Source organism: Talpa occidentalis, unplaced genomic scaffold (assembly GCF_014898055.3).
Source record: "Talpa occidentalis isolate TD23 unplaced genomic scaffold, MPIMG_talOcc4v2.1 talOcc4.7, whole genome shotgun sequence".
Taxonomy (NCBI): Eukaryota; Metazoa; Chordata; class Mammalia; order Eulipotyphla; family Talpidae; genus Talpa; species Talpa occidentalis.
In genome coordinates, this window is record NW_023605083.1 from 64,068,844 (window position 1) to 64,086,106 (window position 17,263).

Genomic DNA, 17,263 nt, shown 5'->3' on the forward strand with positions numbered 1-17,263 from the left:
GTTAGTAAATGAGGGAGCCCTTAAGTGAGGGAGCCTGGGCTGTGACCTGTTGAGAGATTTCCTAGGCCTTTACTGAGTGTGTTGGCAACACTAGCCAAAAAGACCAGTCGGCCTGTGTGGTGTGTCCTGTGCATAGCCTGAGCTGCTTTACTGTCCACCCTTTTGACAAGTTGCTGCATCTAACTTCATGCCACAGGAGTTAATTTCCCTGCATCTATCTCATGAATTTAATAGTCCATAGTGCTATTCTACAGGAATCTTTCTGCATTCAAGGATTGATGATATTTTGTGTGGAACTATCTGAAGCACTGCAGCATCATATCTTAACCATTCTCGATCTCTCAGTAGTGATTGCTGACCTGATACCCAGTCCACCCCTTCATTGGCGCACCAAAATCTATTTCACTTATTTCCAAATGCCCCCCAGAAGGATGACACTGCCCCAAAGCTAGAACCACTGAATATGATATATGGAAGACACTGTAATGTTAAGTATATTCTCTCTAAAAAAACCTCAAACCCTATGGCTTCCTCAGACGGTGTAGTAGCCACTCCAAGCGTGCAAGCCCCATTTTGGCACCAGACCTCCACCAACTACTAGGTGGATGACCTGAACAAGGTAAACTTTTGGAGCCTCAGTTTCTTCTGTGAAATGGGAATGAGAGTGAACTTGGCAGAAGTCCCTACTGGACAGGCAAATAGTCCTTCCTAATCTTTCCCCAGCTCTTCCTTTGTCCCCATCCTAAGGAGCTGTAACTTGTCCTCGGCTCCGAGGACATAGTGAGATCATTGCTTAACTTAGCTGCCACGGGTTAAGAAGCAAAGGTGTAAAGAAATGAAGTCAGTGGAGAGAGGTTGAGTCCCAGCTTTAGTGTAATTACCTTTGATGGCGCAAATGGGGAGGTAGGTGCTAGTCCCCAGAGGGATGAATAGGCAGCTTTCCAATTTTGTAATGGAGAATTTTTTCCTTCACGTTGGAGCTTAAGACTTTTGATTTTACTAAACGTGAAATATGACTTGGCTAGTTGGGATTTCTTGTACATTAAGATCCCTGAGGGAAATTTGTGGAAGCTAGTTCCATTGAACTCACAAAATGATACTTAGAGCAAATAAAACTCAATTTCTGTACTCTGAAAGCTTATTCTACAAATCCAAAGCAACATCTTTTCATAATGATGGTATTTATCAAAACTCAGATTATTCCACAACCCAAGCCACCAGGCAATATTAAAACTAGGGAAGCAGAAATCGAGGCGTTACAAGCAGCAGCATTGACAGTCCCACAGCAGCCCAAGCACCCAAATGTGCCCTCGTTCTCCTGGGCTCCTAGATTCTGCCATGGACAAAGATAACCAGGGTCCCTGCCTGCACAGCCTAGGATGGGAGCTAAGGCTTTGGCTCTTCTCCAGGGTTTCTCCCGTTCATCTTGAAGCCAGAATTATAGTGCTTGAAAGAGCAAGTTAGAGCTCTACCCTCTACCCAGTCTGTCACGGCCTCAGCACCACTGGGAGAATGAAAGCCTTCCCTCCAAATTCCACATTTCTTTTAGCCACTGATCCTGCCTGCTTTCACCTTTAAGCCTATGTTCAACACTCCATAAATCACATAGTGGCAAGTGGTTGTCTTATTCAAGAAGAGAATGAGCGTACCCTCCCTGGCAAGGGTCCTCTGTTACCCCTGGATAATCCAACCCTGTCTTCCTAGTTCTGACAGCACCACCAAATAAACAGTTGTTGATGAGTAAGTTGAGTACAATTATGAATGCAGGCCATTTTTACTGGAACTGGTGGCAAGATAGCCAAAGAGAAAACAGAGACATTTTGTTCATAGAATTTAAGTTTTTTAGCAACATCATAAAGAGGGGGAAAAGGAACTGAATCTGAAGCAGCTCCAGTAAGAAAAGCAACTTGCTGATTGGGCCACTCGGGTTCCTAGATGCCATCGTCCAGCCCTTTGGCACAGCTTGCTGCTTAGCTCTGTAGTCACCCTTCCGTGACCTCGAGGCCCATACCCAGAGGTGTCTGCACGTCTTTTCTCTTTAGCTTTGAGTAGACATTACAGTAGGATTTTCTGTTCCCAGAAGCAAACACATGGCCTAACCGGTCCCTGGATTATAAAAATGAGCAATACTACAACGGAAGACATCCCCAAATGAGGCTCCACAGCCCCATACCCAGCAGCAGCAGGCAAGAATGATTTGCTTCTTTGTCCTGGGACAGAGTGCTCACCCCACACCCCAAAGGAACTGCTTGGCCCAAAAGATGGAGAAGATGAGCAGCAGAGTGACGCTGAGGATGACGGCCATCAGGTAGGCAAAGATCCGGAACTGAGGGTTGCGGAAACATTCTCTCAAGGAGTAGTGGCTGGGGATGGGCACAGGCCTGGTGGCAGGGGCTGTGTTCTGTGGGGGCCCCACCTGCCTCCCGGGCTCAGGGCCTAGGTCCAGTGTGTAGACCCGTGGCTGGCGTAGGAAGTAGCGGCTCTTGGGCTGGTCCTTGAGACAGAGCTGATGGCCCTCCAGGATGACATGGTGGGGCTCCAGGCGCAGCAGGGTGAGCATGGCAGTGTCCGTGGGCAAGTCAGTGACAGGCTGCCCAGAGGCCAGCACTGTGGGCTGGCGACAGAGTGGACATAGCAACCGGCGCCGGGCAGGCGTCACTAGGCTAAGGTGGGCCAGGCATTCCACACAGAAGGAGTGGCAGCAGTCCAGCACTTTGGGGGTGTGGAATGTGTTGTTGAAAGGGTTCCAGCAGACAGGGCACTCGGCCTCAGGCTCCCGGCTCCGCTGCTCAGCCATCCTCAGACCAGATGCCAGGAGGCCTGCCAGGAGGCCCACTAGAAGAAAGGGAAAAGGAGCAGAGGAACACCCATTAAGCTCTGTCCCTGTTTGTGGTACCATGCTAAGTGTTCTGTGGGTTGTTGGAACGTGTGTCACCCATGTTTCACGAATGAAAAATCTCAGGTTCAAAAAGATTAAGGGATTTGTCCCATGTTACCCAATTCCTATGCTGTAGTCTGGTGCTCAGGGTGAAGGCCTGAGCTACCCTCCTGTTTAACGAGGTGCCATAGGAGACTGTATCCCCGCTTCGGCGATGGATATAAATGCTGCTTAGGCTCCATGTGATTGTCCTTGGTGGCTTGAACTTCAGGAATGAGGAGGGAGCCAAGGTCAGGTTTGTGCTAGTGGCCAGAGTTTCCTTCTCTGATACCTCAAATTCCTGACTAATGCACAGATGGGCTTTGTGAATTCCCTGGTCTGTCCCTCCTCTGAGGACAAATGCCAGGCCCTCCTTCCCTCCTCCCATTGGGCAACAGAGCCAACCCTCAAGAGCCCGTTGGCCTAATCTTTGTGTACTGCACTGGGTGGCCAGGAGGCCTCACCAAGACTTTTCCCCTTGACCTGGAAGCTTGGAGAGACTGCCTGCCCCGGTCCCCAGATCAGCCCTTCCAGAGCCTCCTCCCAATACTCTGGGCCCCTGGCTCTTCCTCCCTCCCTTTGTCCCTGGAACCCCGAAGGCACCCACCTGGGCTTCCTTGGTCAGGTAGACTACCCTGCAGGGCCCGAGGTACCAGTCCCTTCTCTCCTGAATCCACAAAGCTTTGGGAGACTGCCTTCTCGCCACCAACCCTGGGGCTGTCTCCATGGCAGCGCACACGCAGCACCTGGCGCTGCCAGGTGGCCCAGGCTGCAGCCTCTGGAGCACACCTGCCTGAAGTGGGGCCAGAGAGCTGCGCTGGTGGTGGTGGGGGACTGGAGTTCCCGCAGGGCATGGCAGGCCATGCCTAGGAGCCCAGGATCTGCAAGGTTGGGGGTGGTGCCTTCAACAACCGGAATCCCAGTCTGCAAAGGCAGGAGTGATGATTTCCTTTTTCTAGAATGTGGAGAGTGTAAGTGAGCCCTCTGGGTTTCCTCTCTCCTGGGCCCTCATTTATTTTCTAAAATGGCTGAAACCTCCTTGTGGCACAAAGGGGTTGCCCGCCCTGCCCTTCAGTTGCTATGAAATTCACCTACAGCACAGGGTAAAACTGAGTATCAGCTACAGCAAGTCCTCACCTACCCCTTTTTCTCTTTTAATGTGGCCAAGTAGCTGTAATCAGAACATGCACGCCCTGCTGCCTTTGTTCTTAGAACACAATCAGCCTGGCAGGCACTGAACTCTGAGGTCTTAGGGAGTTGGGAAGGGGCGGGACTCTCCTTGCTTCCCCATTTCAATCAGAAACGCTCACCTGGTCTCACATTGCTCATTTGAATAAGCTAAAGAGTAGAAGTGCTGGGGGAGGAAAGTTTTAAAAACACTCCTCTGTCCTAACCATTCAATTTGCAAATGGGTGACAAGAAGTGAGTTTCACCTAAGGTGACCCAGCTATTCCATGGGGACACCGGGACTCCCAGCCACCACTGTTCACTCATCCATTCAGTCCCCCTGCCAGAGTTGGTTGTTAGACAGTGTTTGCCTTCTCTTGGGAGAGTCCACAAGGCCATAATCTCCTGTGGTAGGAACCCGGGAACTGTGCAAGGGGGGGATGGGGAGCTGTTGGGGCCCTGATAGGACACTATCAACCCTGACAATTGATACCTGATGCAAAACCTGTTTACACTCTCTTAGCCAGAGCTTCCTGTTTTCTGCTAGATCTGTCGCTCCTCTGTGTAGGGACAAGGAAATAAAGACGTGCAAGAGGCTGGAAAAGCTCTGGCCCAAGCCAGAGTAGCTAACCATGGGTCCTTACCCGTGCCTTCTTCTGTGAACCATCTAGCTACCTACAGCAGTTACTGAGCTGCTGTAGGCTCACTCTGTGCCAGGTGTCATGTGAGGCACTGGGTAAATAAAAATGAACAACATAGACTTGGTCTTTTACCCCATGACATTTAGAATCTAGTGAGGGGGGTTTCCCTGGTGGCGCAAGGGGTTAAGCACAGCACTGTGAAGCTGTCCACAGACTCTGCAGCACATGTTCTATGTCCAGCTGGCCAGGGAGCTACCCACATGGCGCAGCAGACCTCTCCTGTCTTGCCCGCTGCTCCTCTCAGCAGTGTATTTCTGTCAGTCTGCCTGTTCTATTCCCTACTCTGTCTATGGTGAATCCTTTCACCCTCTACACCTCTGGCCTGTACCCAGTTCTTGTATGCATAAATAAATATATCTTTTTTGAAAAAAAGAATTTAGTGAGGGAAAGAGACCCTTAATGAGTGATGGTCAATCAATCAATCCATAATTTTAATGAAAGCTATAATGGGCTGAAAGCAAAGTGGGCTTAGGGGGCTGGCTGCTTCAGAGGAGGCCACCAAGGAAGAGTTCTCCTAAGAGGTGATAATAAAGCTGACGCTGACAGAGCAGACAGTCCATCCGGCCATGCAGAGTTGAGAAAGCGCCCCCAGGCCACAGCCTAAGGGGAGATAAAGCTCTGCTGGATTCAGGGAATGAAAAAGGCCAGGGTGACTACCATGTCCTGGGTGGGGCCAGTGAGAAAGTGGATTTGGATGAAGAAGAGTGGGGAAGCAGCGCCCAGGAAACAGCAATGCATCTGGATTTTAACCTAGGGATGAGCACGCATCTCAAAGTTGACCTGATCCTATTTCCATTCTAGAGACACCATTCCAAGACAGCAGAGAACAGACAGAGAGAGACAGAGTGGAAATGGAAGACCAGGCCGGGACAGTGACAGAGGTAAAAGGAATGGGGTGAAAAAACATCTCTGGAGATGGAATCAAAAGCACTTGCCAAGAAGCAAGGGACAAGAAAGATTCTGGAACCAGGTTGTCGAGGCTTGTGACCCCAGCTCCATTGCTTACTGGGGCTGTGATTCCAGTTGAATTGTTTAAACTCTCTGTGCCTCAATTTCTTCCCCTGGAAAGGAAACTAAAAGTAGTACATCAAAGGGTAGAGATAGAGCCTGGCAGCCAGTGAAGAATTTTCTGAGGAAGTTGGCATTACCCCTGCAAATGGATTTGAGAGAGAAGGTTCAATTCAAGGCCATGGAAAATCTTCTGCACTGAGTGTTGCTAAGCCCCTGAATTCCAGAGTGTCCTGATCACAAGTGTTCATTGGTACACAGCCCTGATTCAGCGGGCCCTTCCTGGAAACCAGTCCAGGGAATAATCAAGGTCTTGAGCAAAGATTCGATTACCAAGATACCAGTCAAAGCATTGCTCCAGCGTGAGATATTGAAAATGAGCTAATTAGCCAATAGTTGGAGAATGATGAAATAAATTCTGTTCTATATATACAGAGAGACATTCTCTCTATCACATTAATATGGAAGTATGTCTGTGATATAATATCATTAAGTGGAAAGAACGAGTAATAAAATCATACTACATTATATCTGTATGCAATGGGAAAAAAGCTGGAAAAACAAACACCAAAATGTCATGAGGGGGTTATGTGGGGGGTGGGAGAGGGTAAGATTATAGCTTTTTTTTAAGTCTCTTATCTAAAAAGCCTAACTTCGTAAGCCTGTATTACTGCCTTTAAAGCTTCTCCCTTTCCCGCCAAGGCAGACGTGCATTTCTCAACTGCCATGGCAGAAGCTGTAGAGTGCTGTTCAGAAGAGCTGATGACACTTGTCCCTGGATCTTATCTGCCGTGGGCCCTCAGGAATCCACTATTGTTTCAGAATCTGCTGGTCAGAGTCCAACCCCTCCAGGAGAGACTGGCTGTGCATCCACCCACCACTCACCCCCAGGACACCTACACACCACCCCAAAAGCATCACCTTGGTCTCTGAACCAAGCCAGTGAGTCACAGACTCATTGTAGCATCATCCCAACATTTTCAACCTCAATAGACAAAGAACTAACATTGTTACAGCACTTCACAATTTACAAAGGACCCCCATCCTTGTTAGGATCTGGGGGTCATGGTTGCCATCTAAAAATGCCACCTGCCTTTTACAATTTTTTCCATTTGCATAAGGTCAATTAATTCTTTCAGACGCACACTGTGAAGGAGGTAGGATGAGGAAAAGAATGTGTGCGTTGTAACCGAACGTACATGCTGTGAAGTCTGGGACAAATGGCTGAACCTCTCTGAGCTTCATTTTCCTCTATAAAATAGCTTAATAATCCCACCTTCCAGGACTGCTGTGAAAAAGGAATAATGTCTGTGATGTGCCCAACAAAGCACAGCAGGTGTCTTCTATCCCCATTTTTATATTTTTCTGCCCATTTTGTAGATGGGGAAGTCAAGTCTCCAAAGAATGCAGTGGCCTATCAAGGTTTAAAGAATGGCTGAACCTGGGCTTCCCGGTGGCGCAGCGGTTGAGCGCTGGGTTGCGAAGCTGCCCGCGACCTCTGCGGCGCCAGTCGATCCCCGGCTGCTCCCCGGCCACCTGAGGAGGGTCCCACATGGCGTGCAGACCTCTCCTGCCGCCCGCTGCTCCCCTCAGCAGTGTACTTCGTCACTCTGCCTGCTCTGCTCCCCGCTCTGGCTCTGGTGAATTCTCTCACCCTCCCGGCTTCTGACTGTACCCAGCGCATGTGTGAACAAAACAAACAAACAAATAAAGAATGGCTGAACCTGAAAGATGATTCCAGAAACCCTGCCTCCCAGGCCAGTGTCCATCCCTGCCATGCTGCCTCTCAGGATCCTGAGCCCTGTGACTACCCTCCCTGCCCCTCGCAGGCTCCTTACCTGTACTCTGGGAGCCTCCTCCCTTGCTGAGTGCAGCCTACCCGCCCGTTCTGTGCCCCGGGCCTGGTTTCCAGGCAGTTGTGGGCGGGGCTCATTTGCATGGGTCAGCTGGCTGCTCTTGGCAGCCTGTCTGTGTCAGGTTTTCCTCTTCCTTCTGATAATTGGACTGTGGGCTTATAGAGGACAGTTGGGAGCTTTGGCTTTATCTTCCTCCCCTGAGTCACTCTTGCTTTTTCTCTAAGGGAGTCGAAATCCATTCATCTGTGCAGGCCTTGGATCCACTTGGGTCAACCTGTCCCTGTTCTCACCCTCTATCTGCTGACCCTACAACCAAAAGACAAAGGACTCATGCAAAAACTAAGGAAAAAAGGTAATAATCCAACAGAAAAGCAATCAGGGAGAAACATTTAAGCATCAGCATGAAGAAGCTAGGGTCTCAATCAAGTCAGTCCTGGCTCAGAACCTAGACTTCACTTACAGTAGTGGAGACTTGAGCAAATTAGAAAATGGGCATAATAATTTGATCTACTTGATTTACAGGTTAAGTCAAATAATGCACAGAGCAATTATCACACAGTGCTTCACACTAGGCCACAGCAGTCAATGTCTCCTTAGAACTAGTCTCATAATTAGAAAAAGAAATGCAAATGGAATAGATAGGTGTTATTCAACCTTATTTATTGTTAGAGACATTTATACATTTAAATTCAAATTGAAATAAGATGCTGATTTTTTCCAATCAGACTGACCTATCAAAATAATAGTAGTTAAAAATGCCACTATTCTTGGGCCTCCCTGCTGGCGCAGGTGGTTGAGCACAGTGCTGTGAAGCTGTCCGTAGCCTCTGCAGTGCAGGTTCGATTCCAGCTGGCCAGCCAGGGAGATACCCACATGGCGAGGCAGACCTCTCCTGTCTCACCTGCTGCTCCCCTCAGCAATGTATTTCAGTCAGTCTGCCTTTTCTGTTCCCAGCTCTGTCTCTGGTGAGTCCTCTCACCCTCCTACACATCTGGCCTCTACCCTGGTTCTTGTATGTATAAATAAATAAATCTTCAAAAAAAGTCAGATAGTGAATATTTTTTTAAAATGCCACTATTCTTTAAAGTAGCAATAGCAGTTTTCTTATTTTAGTTTTTAAAAGATTTATTAATTTATGTATAAAGAACTAGGGTACAGGCCAGAGGTGTGGGGGGGATGAGAGGACTCACCAGAGACAGAGTGGGGAGCAGAACAGGCAGACTGACTGAAATACACTGCTGAGGGGAGCATTGGGTGAGCGAGGAGAGGTTTGCTGTGCCATGTGGGTAGCTCCCTGGTGGGGGATAGAACTCATGCTGCAGTGGCTTCGGATAGCTTCATAGGTTGCGTCTTTACCCCTTGCGCCACCAGGAAGGCTCCCCATTTTTTAAAAAAAGATTTATTTATGCATGTAAGAGCTCGGGTACGGGCTAGAGGTACAAGGGGTGAGAGGATTCACCCGAGACAGAGTAGGGAGCAGAACAGGTAGATTGACTGAAATACACTGCTGAGGGAAGCAGCAGGCAAGACAGGAGAGGTCTGCTGCGCCTTGTGGGTTAGCTCCCTGGCTGGGGATCAAACTTGCTGCAGTGGCTGGTGATAGCTTGATAGTGCTGAGACTTGAACCCTTGCACCACCAGGGAGGCCCTGATTTTTTTTTTAAGATTTATTTATTTATTTATACAAGCACTGGGTACAGTCAGAAGCGCAGGAGGGTGAGAGAATTCACCAGAACCAGAGCGGGGAGCAGAACAGGCAGACTGACGAAATACACTGCTGAGGGGAGCAGCGGGCGAGGCAGGAGAGGTCTGCGCGCCATGTGGGACCCTCGCCCAGCGGCTGGGGGTAGAACCAGCGCTGCAGAGGCTGAGGGCAGCTTTGCAACCCAGCGCTCAACCGCTGCGCCACCAGGGGAGGCCCGAGGCCCTGATTTTTTTCAATTGAGGTAGCATTGGTTTACAACATTCTACATGATTTAAAGATACAGGATCACACCCTTTGGGCCTGGTCAGCATTGAGATAAAAATAAACCTGATCCTTTTCCAGGTGACTAATCACCTAGCGATCAGATCCACTATCAAGATGGCTCCAGGTGGTCAAGGCCAGGGAGTGCTTTTCAAACAGTGGAAAATTTTCCTCAAGAGATACCCAGGAGAGATAGTGAGGCATCTCAGGAATTTGAGAGTTTAACTAATTTAGTTCCAACTTGGGAGGTAGAGAGGCCAGTCAGCCAGAAAAGCACCTCATAGAAGCAGCATCTTGGACCCGGGTGAGTGAAGAGTCAGGAGACTGGGAACCCAGCCAAGGCCTGCAGTGAAGGCGCAGGTGGGAAGGACAGGTTTGGGGAGAAAGAAGTAGCTGCAGGCGGTGGCTGAGGACAGAGAAAAGGCAGGAGGTAAGTTTGCATCAGGTGATGGCAAATACCTCCCCCAGCTTCTGCTGAGGGCAGGGGCCAAATCTCCCTGGGGGGTGCAGTGTGATGCCAACCCAGTTGTCCAGAGTTTAGGACAGCCCAGGGCACAGGCAACTCCTAGAGATGGTTAGAAATACCAGCCCATGCCAGCCCCACTGAATCAGAGTCTGCATTTTCACAAGATCTCAAAGAGATTCGGAAATACTTTAAAGCTGGGAGGGGCCCTGATTTAAGAGAACTCTCCCCAGTATGTGCATTCATCTTCAGCTCTCTGACAACAAGAGAGCCCGGAGAGGGCTGGCGCACCCCGCCTGGCACAGGCACCCCGGGCAGATCCACTTAGGCAGCATATGAATTTGTTTCACAAGGTCATGCAAAACCCTAGGGGCCAGGTGTGTTTCAGAGTTTTTCATATTGGGGGAGGTAATAGGATGCATTTAACACGTGTTAAGTAACTCTCCCAGTGGGCACCCGGTAATCAAGTGAATTAATATTCTTTTATTATGAATACATGACACCAAACAGAATAAGCACCATAAAATCAAGACAGATTTGGTACCAAATTTAACCAAAGTTTATGTCTTCAGAGTGTGAAGATTCTAGAAGGGTGGATTAGGGTTATGAACTACCTTGTTGTTTTATTTTCTTTGTAGAATGTGCCATGGACTGATGTTAGGAGAACTGAAATGGCAACATTCCCCAGCTCTTGCTCACATCAGAGGTCCCAGGAAGGACACGGTCTGGATATCCTTTCAAATATAAAGCCGTGCTCATACTTCCTCTGCAAGTGGCCACATCTGGCAATCCAATTTTGGTAAAATTAAGAATTTAGGGCCTCCCTGGTGGCCCACGGGGTTGAGCACCGCACTGTGAGGCAGTCCACAGCTTCTGCAGCGCAGGTTCGATCCCCGGCTGGCCAGGGAGAAACCCACATGGCACAGCAGACCTCTCCTGTCTCGCCCACTGCTCCCCTCAGCAGTGTATTTCGGTCAGTCTGCCTGTTCTGTTCCCCGCTCTATCTCTGGTGGATCCTTTCACCCACTGTATGTCTGGCCTGTATCCCAGCTCTTGCATGCATAAATAAATAAAATATTTAAAAAAAAAAGAATTTATCCCAGATTTCTTCTTCTGTGGGCCCAACCAGAGCCATGGTTTCTCGCCTGACTGCTCAGCAGCGTGAGCTTCACCACCGGTACCTGGGCTCAGTGCAGCCACCTAGCCGCCCAGCTGCTTGTGTGAACCAGCATCTTTGTAGGTACAGGGACCCAGTTTCCTAGATCTCTGTGTCCACCAGCTTCTGCAGTGGTTGAGAATCTGGGGGCCTGAGATGGCCAGGGTATCGGTGGGCATGGGGAGCACCCAAGGTGAAAAAGAGGCCATGGACTACCTGAATGGCCACCTGTTTTCCTACCTGGAGTGGGTGAGGAGCTTTGAGAGCAAAATCGGGAACACCTGGAAAAAAGGGTCCCCCAGGTCAGGGACTGAGGGTATTACTTCAAGACCATGGAGGAGCAGAGGGCTAGATCTTGACAGATTCTATGGACAATGCCAGGTGTCTCTGCAGGTGGACAAAGCCTGTCTTGCTAGTAATAACTTCAGAGTCAAATACAAGACGCGGCAGCCACGTGCCTGTGTAGCAGGACATCCTTGGGCTCTGCAAGGTCACTGATGACACTCATGTCTCTCAACTGCAATTGGAGATAGGGGCCAACTCTCAAGGAGGAGCTGCTCTTCATGAAGAAGCATGAGGAGGGCCTCTCTGGTGGCACAGGGGTTAAAGTCTCAGCACTATCAAGCTATTGCCAGCCACTGTGGCCCCGGCCAGGAGCTGACCCCGGCCAGGAGATGACCCACTTGGCGCAGCAGACCTCTCCTGCCTCGCCCGCTGCTCCCCTCAGCAGTGTATTTCAGTAGATCTGCGTGTTCTGCTCCCCACTTTGTCTCTGGTGAATCCTCTGACCTCCCCGACCCCCACCCCTCTGGCCTGCACCCCAGTTCTTGTATGCATAAATAACTCTTAAAAAAAAAAAAAGAAGCACAAGGAGGAAGTAAAAGGGTCTACAAACCCAGATTACCAACTCTGGTTTTGTAACAGGGACTGAAGCCAAAGACTGTTACAATTTGACTGTGGAGGAAAATGCCCCAAAGCTCAGAACCTCAGCAGGCATCCGGGTCCAATATGAGGAAGCAGGCTCAGAGGAACTGGACAAATATTGGTCCTAGCAGACTGAGAGCACCACACACAGTCACCTCACAGAGCATGAGCTAGGAGCGGCTGTGACGACCCTCAAGGAACTGAGATGCACGTTCCAGTCCTTGGAGATCAACTGGAATCCATGAGAAGACTGAAGGCCCGCTTGGAGAATAGTCTGAGGGAGGAGGCCTGCAATGCATGCACACAGGGTCCCACTGCAGCTGGAGTTGGAGCTGGCACAGGCCCAGGGAGAAGGGCAGTGCCAGACCTGGGAGTACAAGGCCCTGCTGAAGAGCAAGGTCAAACTGGAGGCTGCACCTGCTGCCTGCCAGAAGATGGGGAAGACTTCATTCTCCATGATGCCCTGGGCAGCAGCAACTCCATGCAAACCAGCCACAAGACCACTATCCACAGGACTGATGGCCAAGTGGTGTCTGAGACCAATGACACCAAAGTTCTGAGATATTCAGGCAGCAGAAGTGGAGGCACCCTTTGGGGAGCAGGTCACAAATAAATTCAGAAGTCAGAGAAAAAAAAGGACTTTGCCCATATATTGGACAGGAAACATCAGCACTGAGGCTGGAATCCTGAGCCTCCAACTGCTCATCTTCTGCGTCCCCTCCCCTGCCTTCCTCTGGGACAGTGTGTACAAGGTCTTGAGCAGCCCTCTCTCCTCTCTGTACCCCTTCTGTGTTTGCAGAGGACAGGCTCCAGCTGAAGGATGAAGGACCCACCTCCTGTACTGCTTCCTGTGTTTAATTTTTTTCTAATTATTTTTTAATATAATTTTTTTATATTTTTTTAAATCATTGTTCATTTTTAAACAATATGTGCTTCTCCCCACCCCCCTCAGGTGTAATCCCCATAGAGTTTCCTTCACTAGTGCACCCATGCACCATCACCTCAGTCCCCTGAGCTCCTCTGATCCCTCTCCCGCCACCCCCCTGCAGGATATCTCTGATTTATAATTGTCCATTTTTGCTTTGTTGTGTTTTTGTATTGTTATTATTTTTTTTTACACTGATGTCTTATTTGGTTCCCCTATAATCCTGCTATAAGTGAAACCATCCGATATTTTTCTTTTTCCTTCTGGCTTATTTCACTGAGCATAATTCCTTCTAGCTCCATCCATGTTGCTGCGAATGACATGAGTTTATCTTTTTTGATTGCTGAGTAATATTCCATTGTGTATATGTACCTCATCTTCTTGATCCAGTCATCTATTTTTGGGCATGTGGGTTGTTTCCAGGTTTTACCTATTATAAATAGTGCTGCAATAAACATAGGGGTACAGGTGCTCTTTTTAAAAACTCATCACCCAAAGCAAAGAAAGTCAAGGAAAAGATAAACACCTGGGATTTCATCAAACTGAAAGCTTCTGCACAGCAAAAGAGACAATAACCAAAACAGAGACACCCCACTGATTGGGAAAAAGTCTGCACTCCAGCCAACTGATAAGGGACCGATCACAAGGATATACAAAGAACTCACACGACTCAACAAAAACAAAATAAACAATCCAGTCAAAAAATGGGCAGAAGAACTTAAAAGAGATTTCTTTTTTTTTTTTAAGATTTATTTATTTATGCATATGTAAAGGTCAGGAATGGACCACAGTGCAGGTTTTCTGATCCCATGCAGACCGGGTAAAGGAGGAGTCAGAGTCCTTAGTGGGTTTTTGCAGGTCTTTTATTGGGATTCACCAGGCATATGGCAGGCAGGGGTGCTGGTGGGCTGGGAGGCTGGCAGTCCTCCCAGCCCCCAGCAAATCCTCACTCTATCTGGGCTCTCTGGCCTTCTCTGCTTCTGCTTCTTTGCTTCTCTTCGGCTTCTTTCTCAGCTTCTGATGGCGTCCCGGTGATGCCGCCCTTAAAAAGCACAGTCTTAGCTCAGCCGAATCCCATCTACCTATGCCCACACCCTATTCCAGGGGCCCGCCATCAGGCATGCATTCAGGACAAGGATCCATCATCTATCCTGATGGCGGAAGGGCAGAAAAGCCTGATATTTTCTTTACCCTACAGCATGCAAGAGCTGGGGTACAGGCCTGAGGTGTGTGAGGGTGAGAGAATTCACCAGAGACAGAGTGGGGAACAGAACAGACAGATTGACGGAAGTACACTGCTGAGGGGAGCAGTAGGCGAGTCAGGAGAGGTCTGCTGCACCATGTGGCCGGGGAATGAACTCGTGCTGCAGAGGCTGCGGATTTGCTTCATAGTGCGGTACTTAACCCCTTGCGCCACCAGGGAGGCCCTAAAAGACATTTCTCCAAAGAGAAAATGCAAGTGGCCAACAGGCATATGAAAAGTGTTCAACACTCCTTATAATCAGGGAAATGCAAATTAAAACCACACTGAGATACCACCTTCACCAGTAAGAATGGCACATATCAAAAAAATAAGCAACAACAAATGTTGGTGAGGATGTGGTGAAAAAGGAACTCTCCTACACTGCTGGTGGGAGTGCAAACTGGTCCAACCACTATGGAAAGCTGTCTGGAAGTTCCTCAGTCTACTAAAAATGGAGCTACCATATGACCCGGCAATTCCACTCCTGGGGTCTACCCAAAGGACGCTTCCTGTGTTTAAAATAAATCGGGCACTGGATTAAGAAGATGTGGTACATATACACCATGGAATATTACTCAGCATTCAAAAAAGATAAACTCATGCAATTTGCAGCAACATGGATGGAGCTGGAAGGGATCATGCTCAGTGAAATAAGCCAGAAAGAAAAAGAAAAATACCGGATGGTCTCACTCATAGCAGGAATCTAGAAAACTTAAATAAGGGACCAGGAAAAAGAATAACTATAAGAAAGTGAAAATCAAAATCAACAAACAACTATGAACCAGAGACACTCTATGGGGGGTGGGAGGTGGGGAGGGGAGGGATTGGGGTCAAAATAAGGGGGTTGCAATTGTATGGGGAATATAAAAATAAAATTTATTTTTAAAAAATTAAAAAATAAAATAAAATAAATCGGTCAGCTTTCTCTGGCCGGGCTGTGCATGAAGCGTCTGATCTTTCAACTCCCCCCTCTTCAGCCACCAGGGCCTCAGTAACTGGCTCCAGAAGACCCTTGGATCAAGCTGGGCACAATCAGGGACATCCTCATGCTTATTCTGAAGGCTTTGTCAGGAGGAGGCTTGCCAGGAAGACCGTGGCAAGGAGTTGGCTGAGGCTTATTTGTCCAAGGGAGGTCCAGGGAGCCTCCAGGAGGAGAAGACTGTAGGGTAAGTGATATAACCAGGCTTTTAACACCACAGCCTCTATGGCTATCACCTGCGTTCTTGGTTGTGCTAATGCAGGAGGCACTTGGGCGTGGGGGGCTGGGGCACGCATGCTCGATTGTGGACACCTGGAGTATGGTGCGTGCATGCCTAAGTGGGCACACCTGAGCCTAGAGCTCGCCTATAAGAGGATGACTAGGAGAGGGAGACAGCTAGGAGAGGACCAATGACTACGGAAGAGGCGAGGCCACGCTAGAATGCCAGAGAGCACCCCGAGAGAAAGCATCAAGATTCGCTGGGGGCTGGGGACTTGGTGGCTTCTAGTTTCCTGCCCTCCCCTGCCCCCTGCTGCCCTGCACCTAGTTTGCCATTATGAGGCTTCTAGGCCAGTGTCCATCCATTTTGTGAGGCTCTGCTGGCAACACTCGCTAAGGGACTTCTCAAAGAATTTTTAGCGGAAGCCAGAGACATACCCACCTCCCCCCTGTTCTGGGGCTGCAGCGTCTCATTTCTGCTCATCCTTGGGCTCAAGTTCTCTCACTTTTCTTTATGGCCACGGTCTCTTCTCTGTGCTCCTCTCTCCAGCTGTGATTCCCTTCTCTCATGGGAGCTCCTTCTGCAACTTTTATTATAAGATGTGTCCAAAATAAAAAAAATTAGGAGAGGCAGATGAATATAATGATGGACACTTAAAAAAGATGCTTAGGCTTTCTTCTAGGGGCACCACCTGAACTTTATATGTTCCTGATGACAGCCCTAAGTGTCACTGCATCATTTCCATGGCACTGATGAGGGCACTAGGACCCAGAGAGAAGTCAGTCCCTCAAGGACTAGTGGTGAGATGGGGGTAGATTGAACCTGGCAGAGCTTGGGGGTAGAGTGCACACCTTAAACTATCACCCCAAATCCTACACATACAATAACCACTGGTACATCTGGATCATAGTTTTCAGTGTCTTCACAGTTGTTTTATTTTTTTTAGTATTTATTTTTCCATACATACAAGAACTGGGGTACAGGCCAGAGGTGTGGAGGGGTGAGAGAATTCACCAGATACAGAGTGGGGAGCAGAACAGGAGGATGGATTGAAATACACTGCTGAGGGGAGAAGCAAGCAAGTCAGGAGAGGTCAGCTGTGCCATGTGGGTAGCTCCCTGGCTGGGGATTGAATTCGTGCTGCAGTGGCTGGGGATAGCTTCATAGTGCTGCGTTTTAACCCCTTGCGCCCCCAGGGAGGCCCTCTTCACAGTTGTTTTAAATATAAATTATTGTAAATTATTATGAAATATGTCCTACTCAACGTACTGTTTGTATTTTTTTCACTTATATCTCTACATCCTAAGTCTTCTCTAACCTTTTCTTCAGAATGAAAGTAGTCTTGCTTTTTGATTGGAAAAGCAGTGAAGGAAACCACAAACTGGCTGGTAGATGCATTAAAATGTCTCTGAAAGGAAATGCGAGGTGCTGCTAACACAGGTTACCTCTGGAGGGCGCCAGAGTGAAGGGAGCCTTCACCATGCAGCCTTTTGCCCTCATGTGACTGTGAAAACAACTAAAAATTAAGTTTTTAAGGAAACTGATTCACCCTCCTTGCCTAAATAAACAATATGAAAGCATGAATTAAAATTATCTTTAAATTCAATACCTACAGATAACACTGCATATAATTTTGCTCTATTTTTTCCAGAATTTTATCTATGAATGTACAGAAATATATGCAGATATATGTTTTACTAACATGGGCCAATGTTCCATGGTTCTGTTTTGTTACCTGT

The 17,263-nt window shown here is 48.5% G+C and overlaps 1 protein-coding gene across 2 annotated transcripts; it reads right to left on the reverse strand.

Moving 5' to 3' along the window:
- Positions 1 to 1,722: 1,722 nt before the first annotated feature.
- RNF183 (ring finger protein 183) lies at positions 1,723 to 15,991 on the reverse strand. Of its 2 annotated transcripts, none has more exons than XM_054689384.1 (2): positions 15,966 to 15,991; positions 1,723 to 2,835 (listed from the first exon to the last, which is right to left on the reverse strand). In XM_054689384.1, exon 2 carries the CDS (start codon positions 2,795 to 2,797, stop codon positions 2,225 to 2,227), a length of 573 nt encoding a protein of 190 aa, XP_054545359.1. In that variant the 5' UTR covers positions 2,798 to 2,835; positions 15,966 to 15,991; the 3' UTR covers positions 1,723 to 2,224. The 2 variants fall into 2 exon arrangements, with proteins under 2 accessions (XP_054545359.1, XP_037348696.1); XM_037492799.1 differs by lacking the exon at positions 15,966 to 15,991 and adding an exon at positions 7,632 to 7,662.
- Positions 15,992 to 17,263: the final 1,272 nt, after the last annotated feature.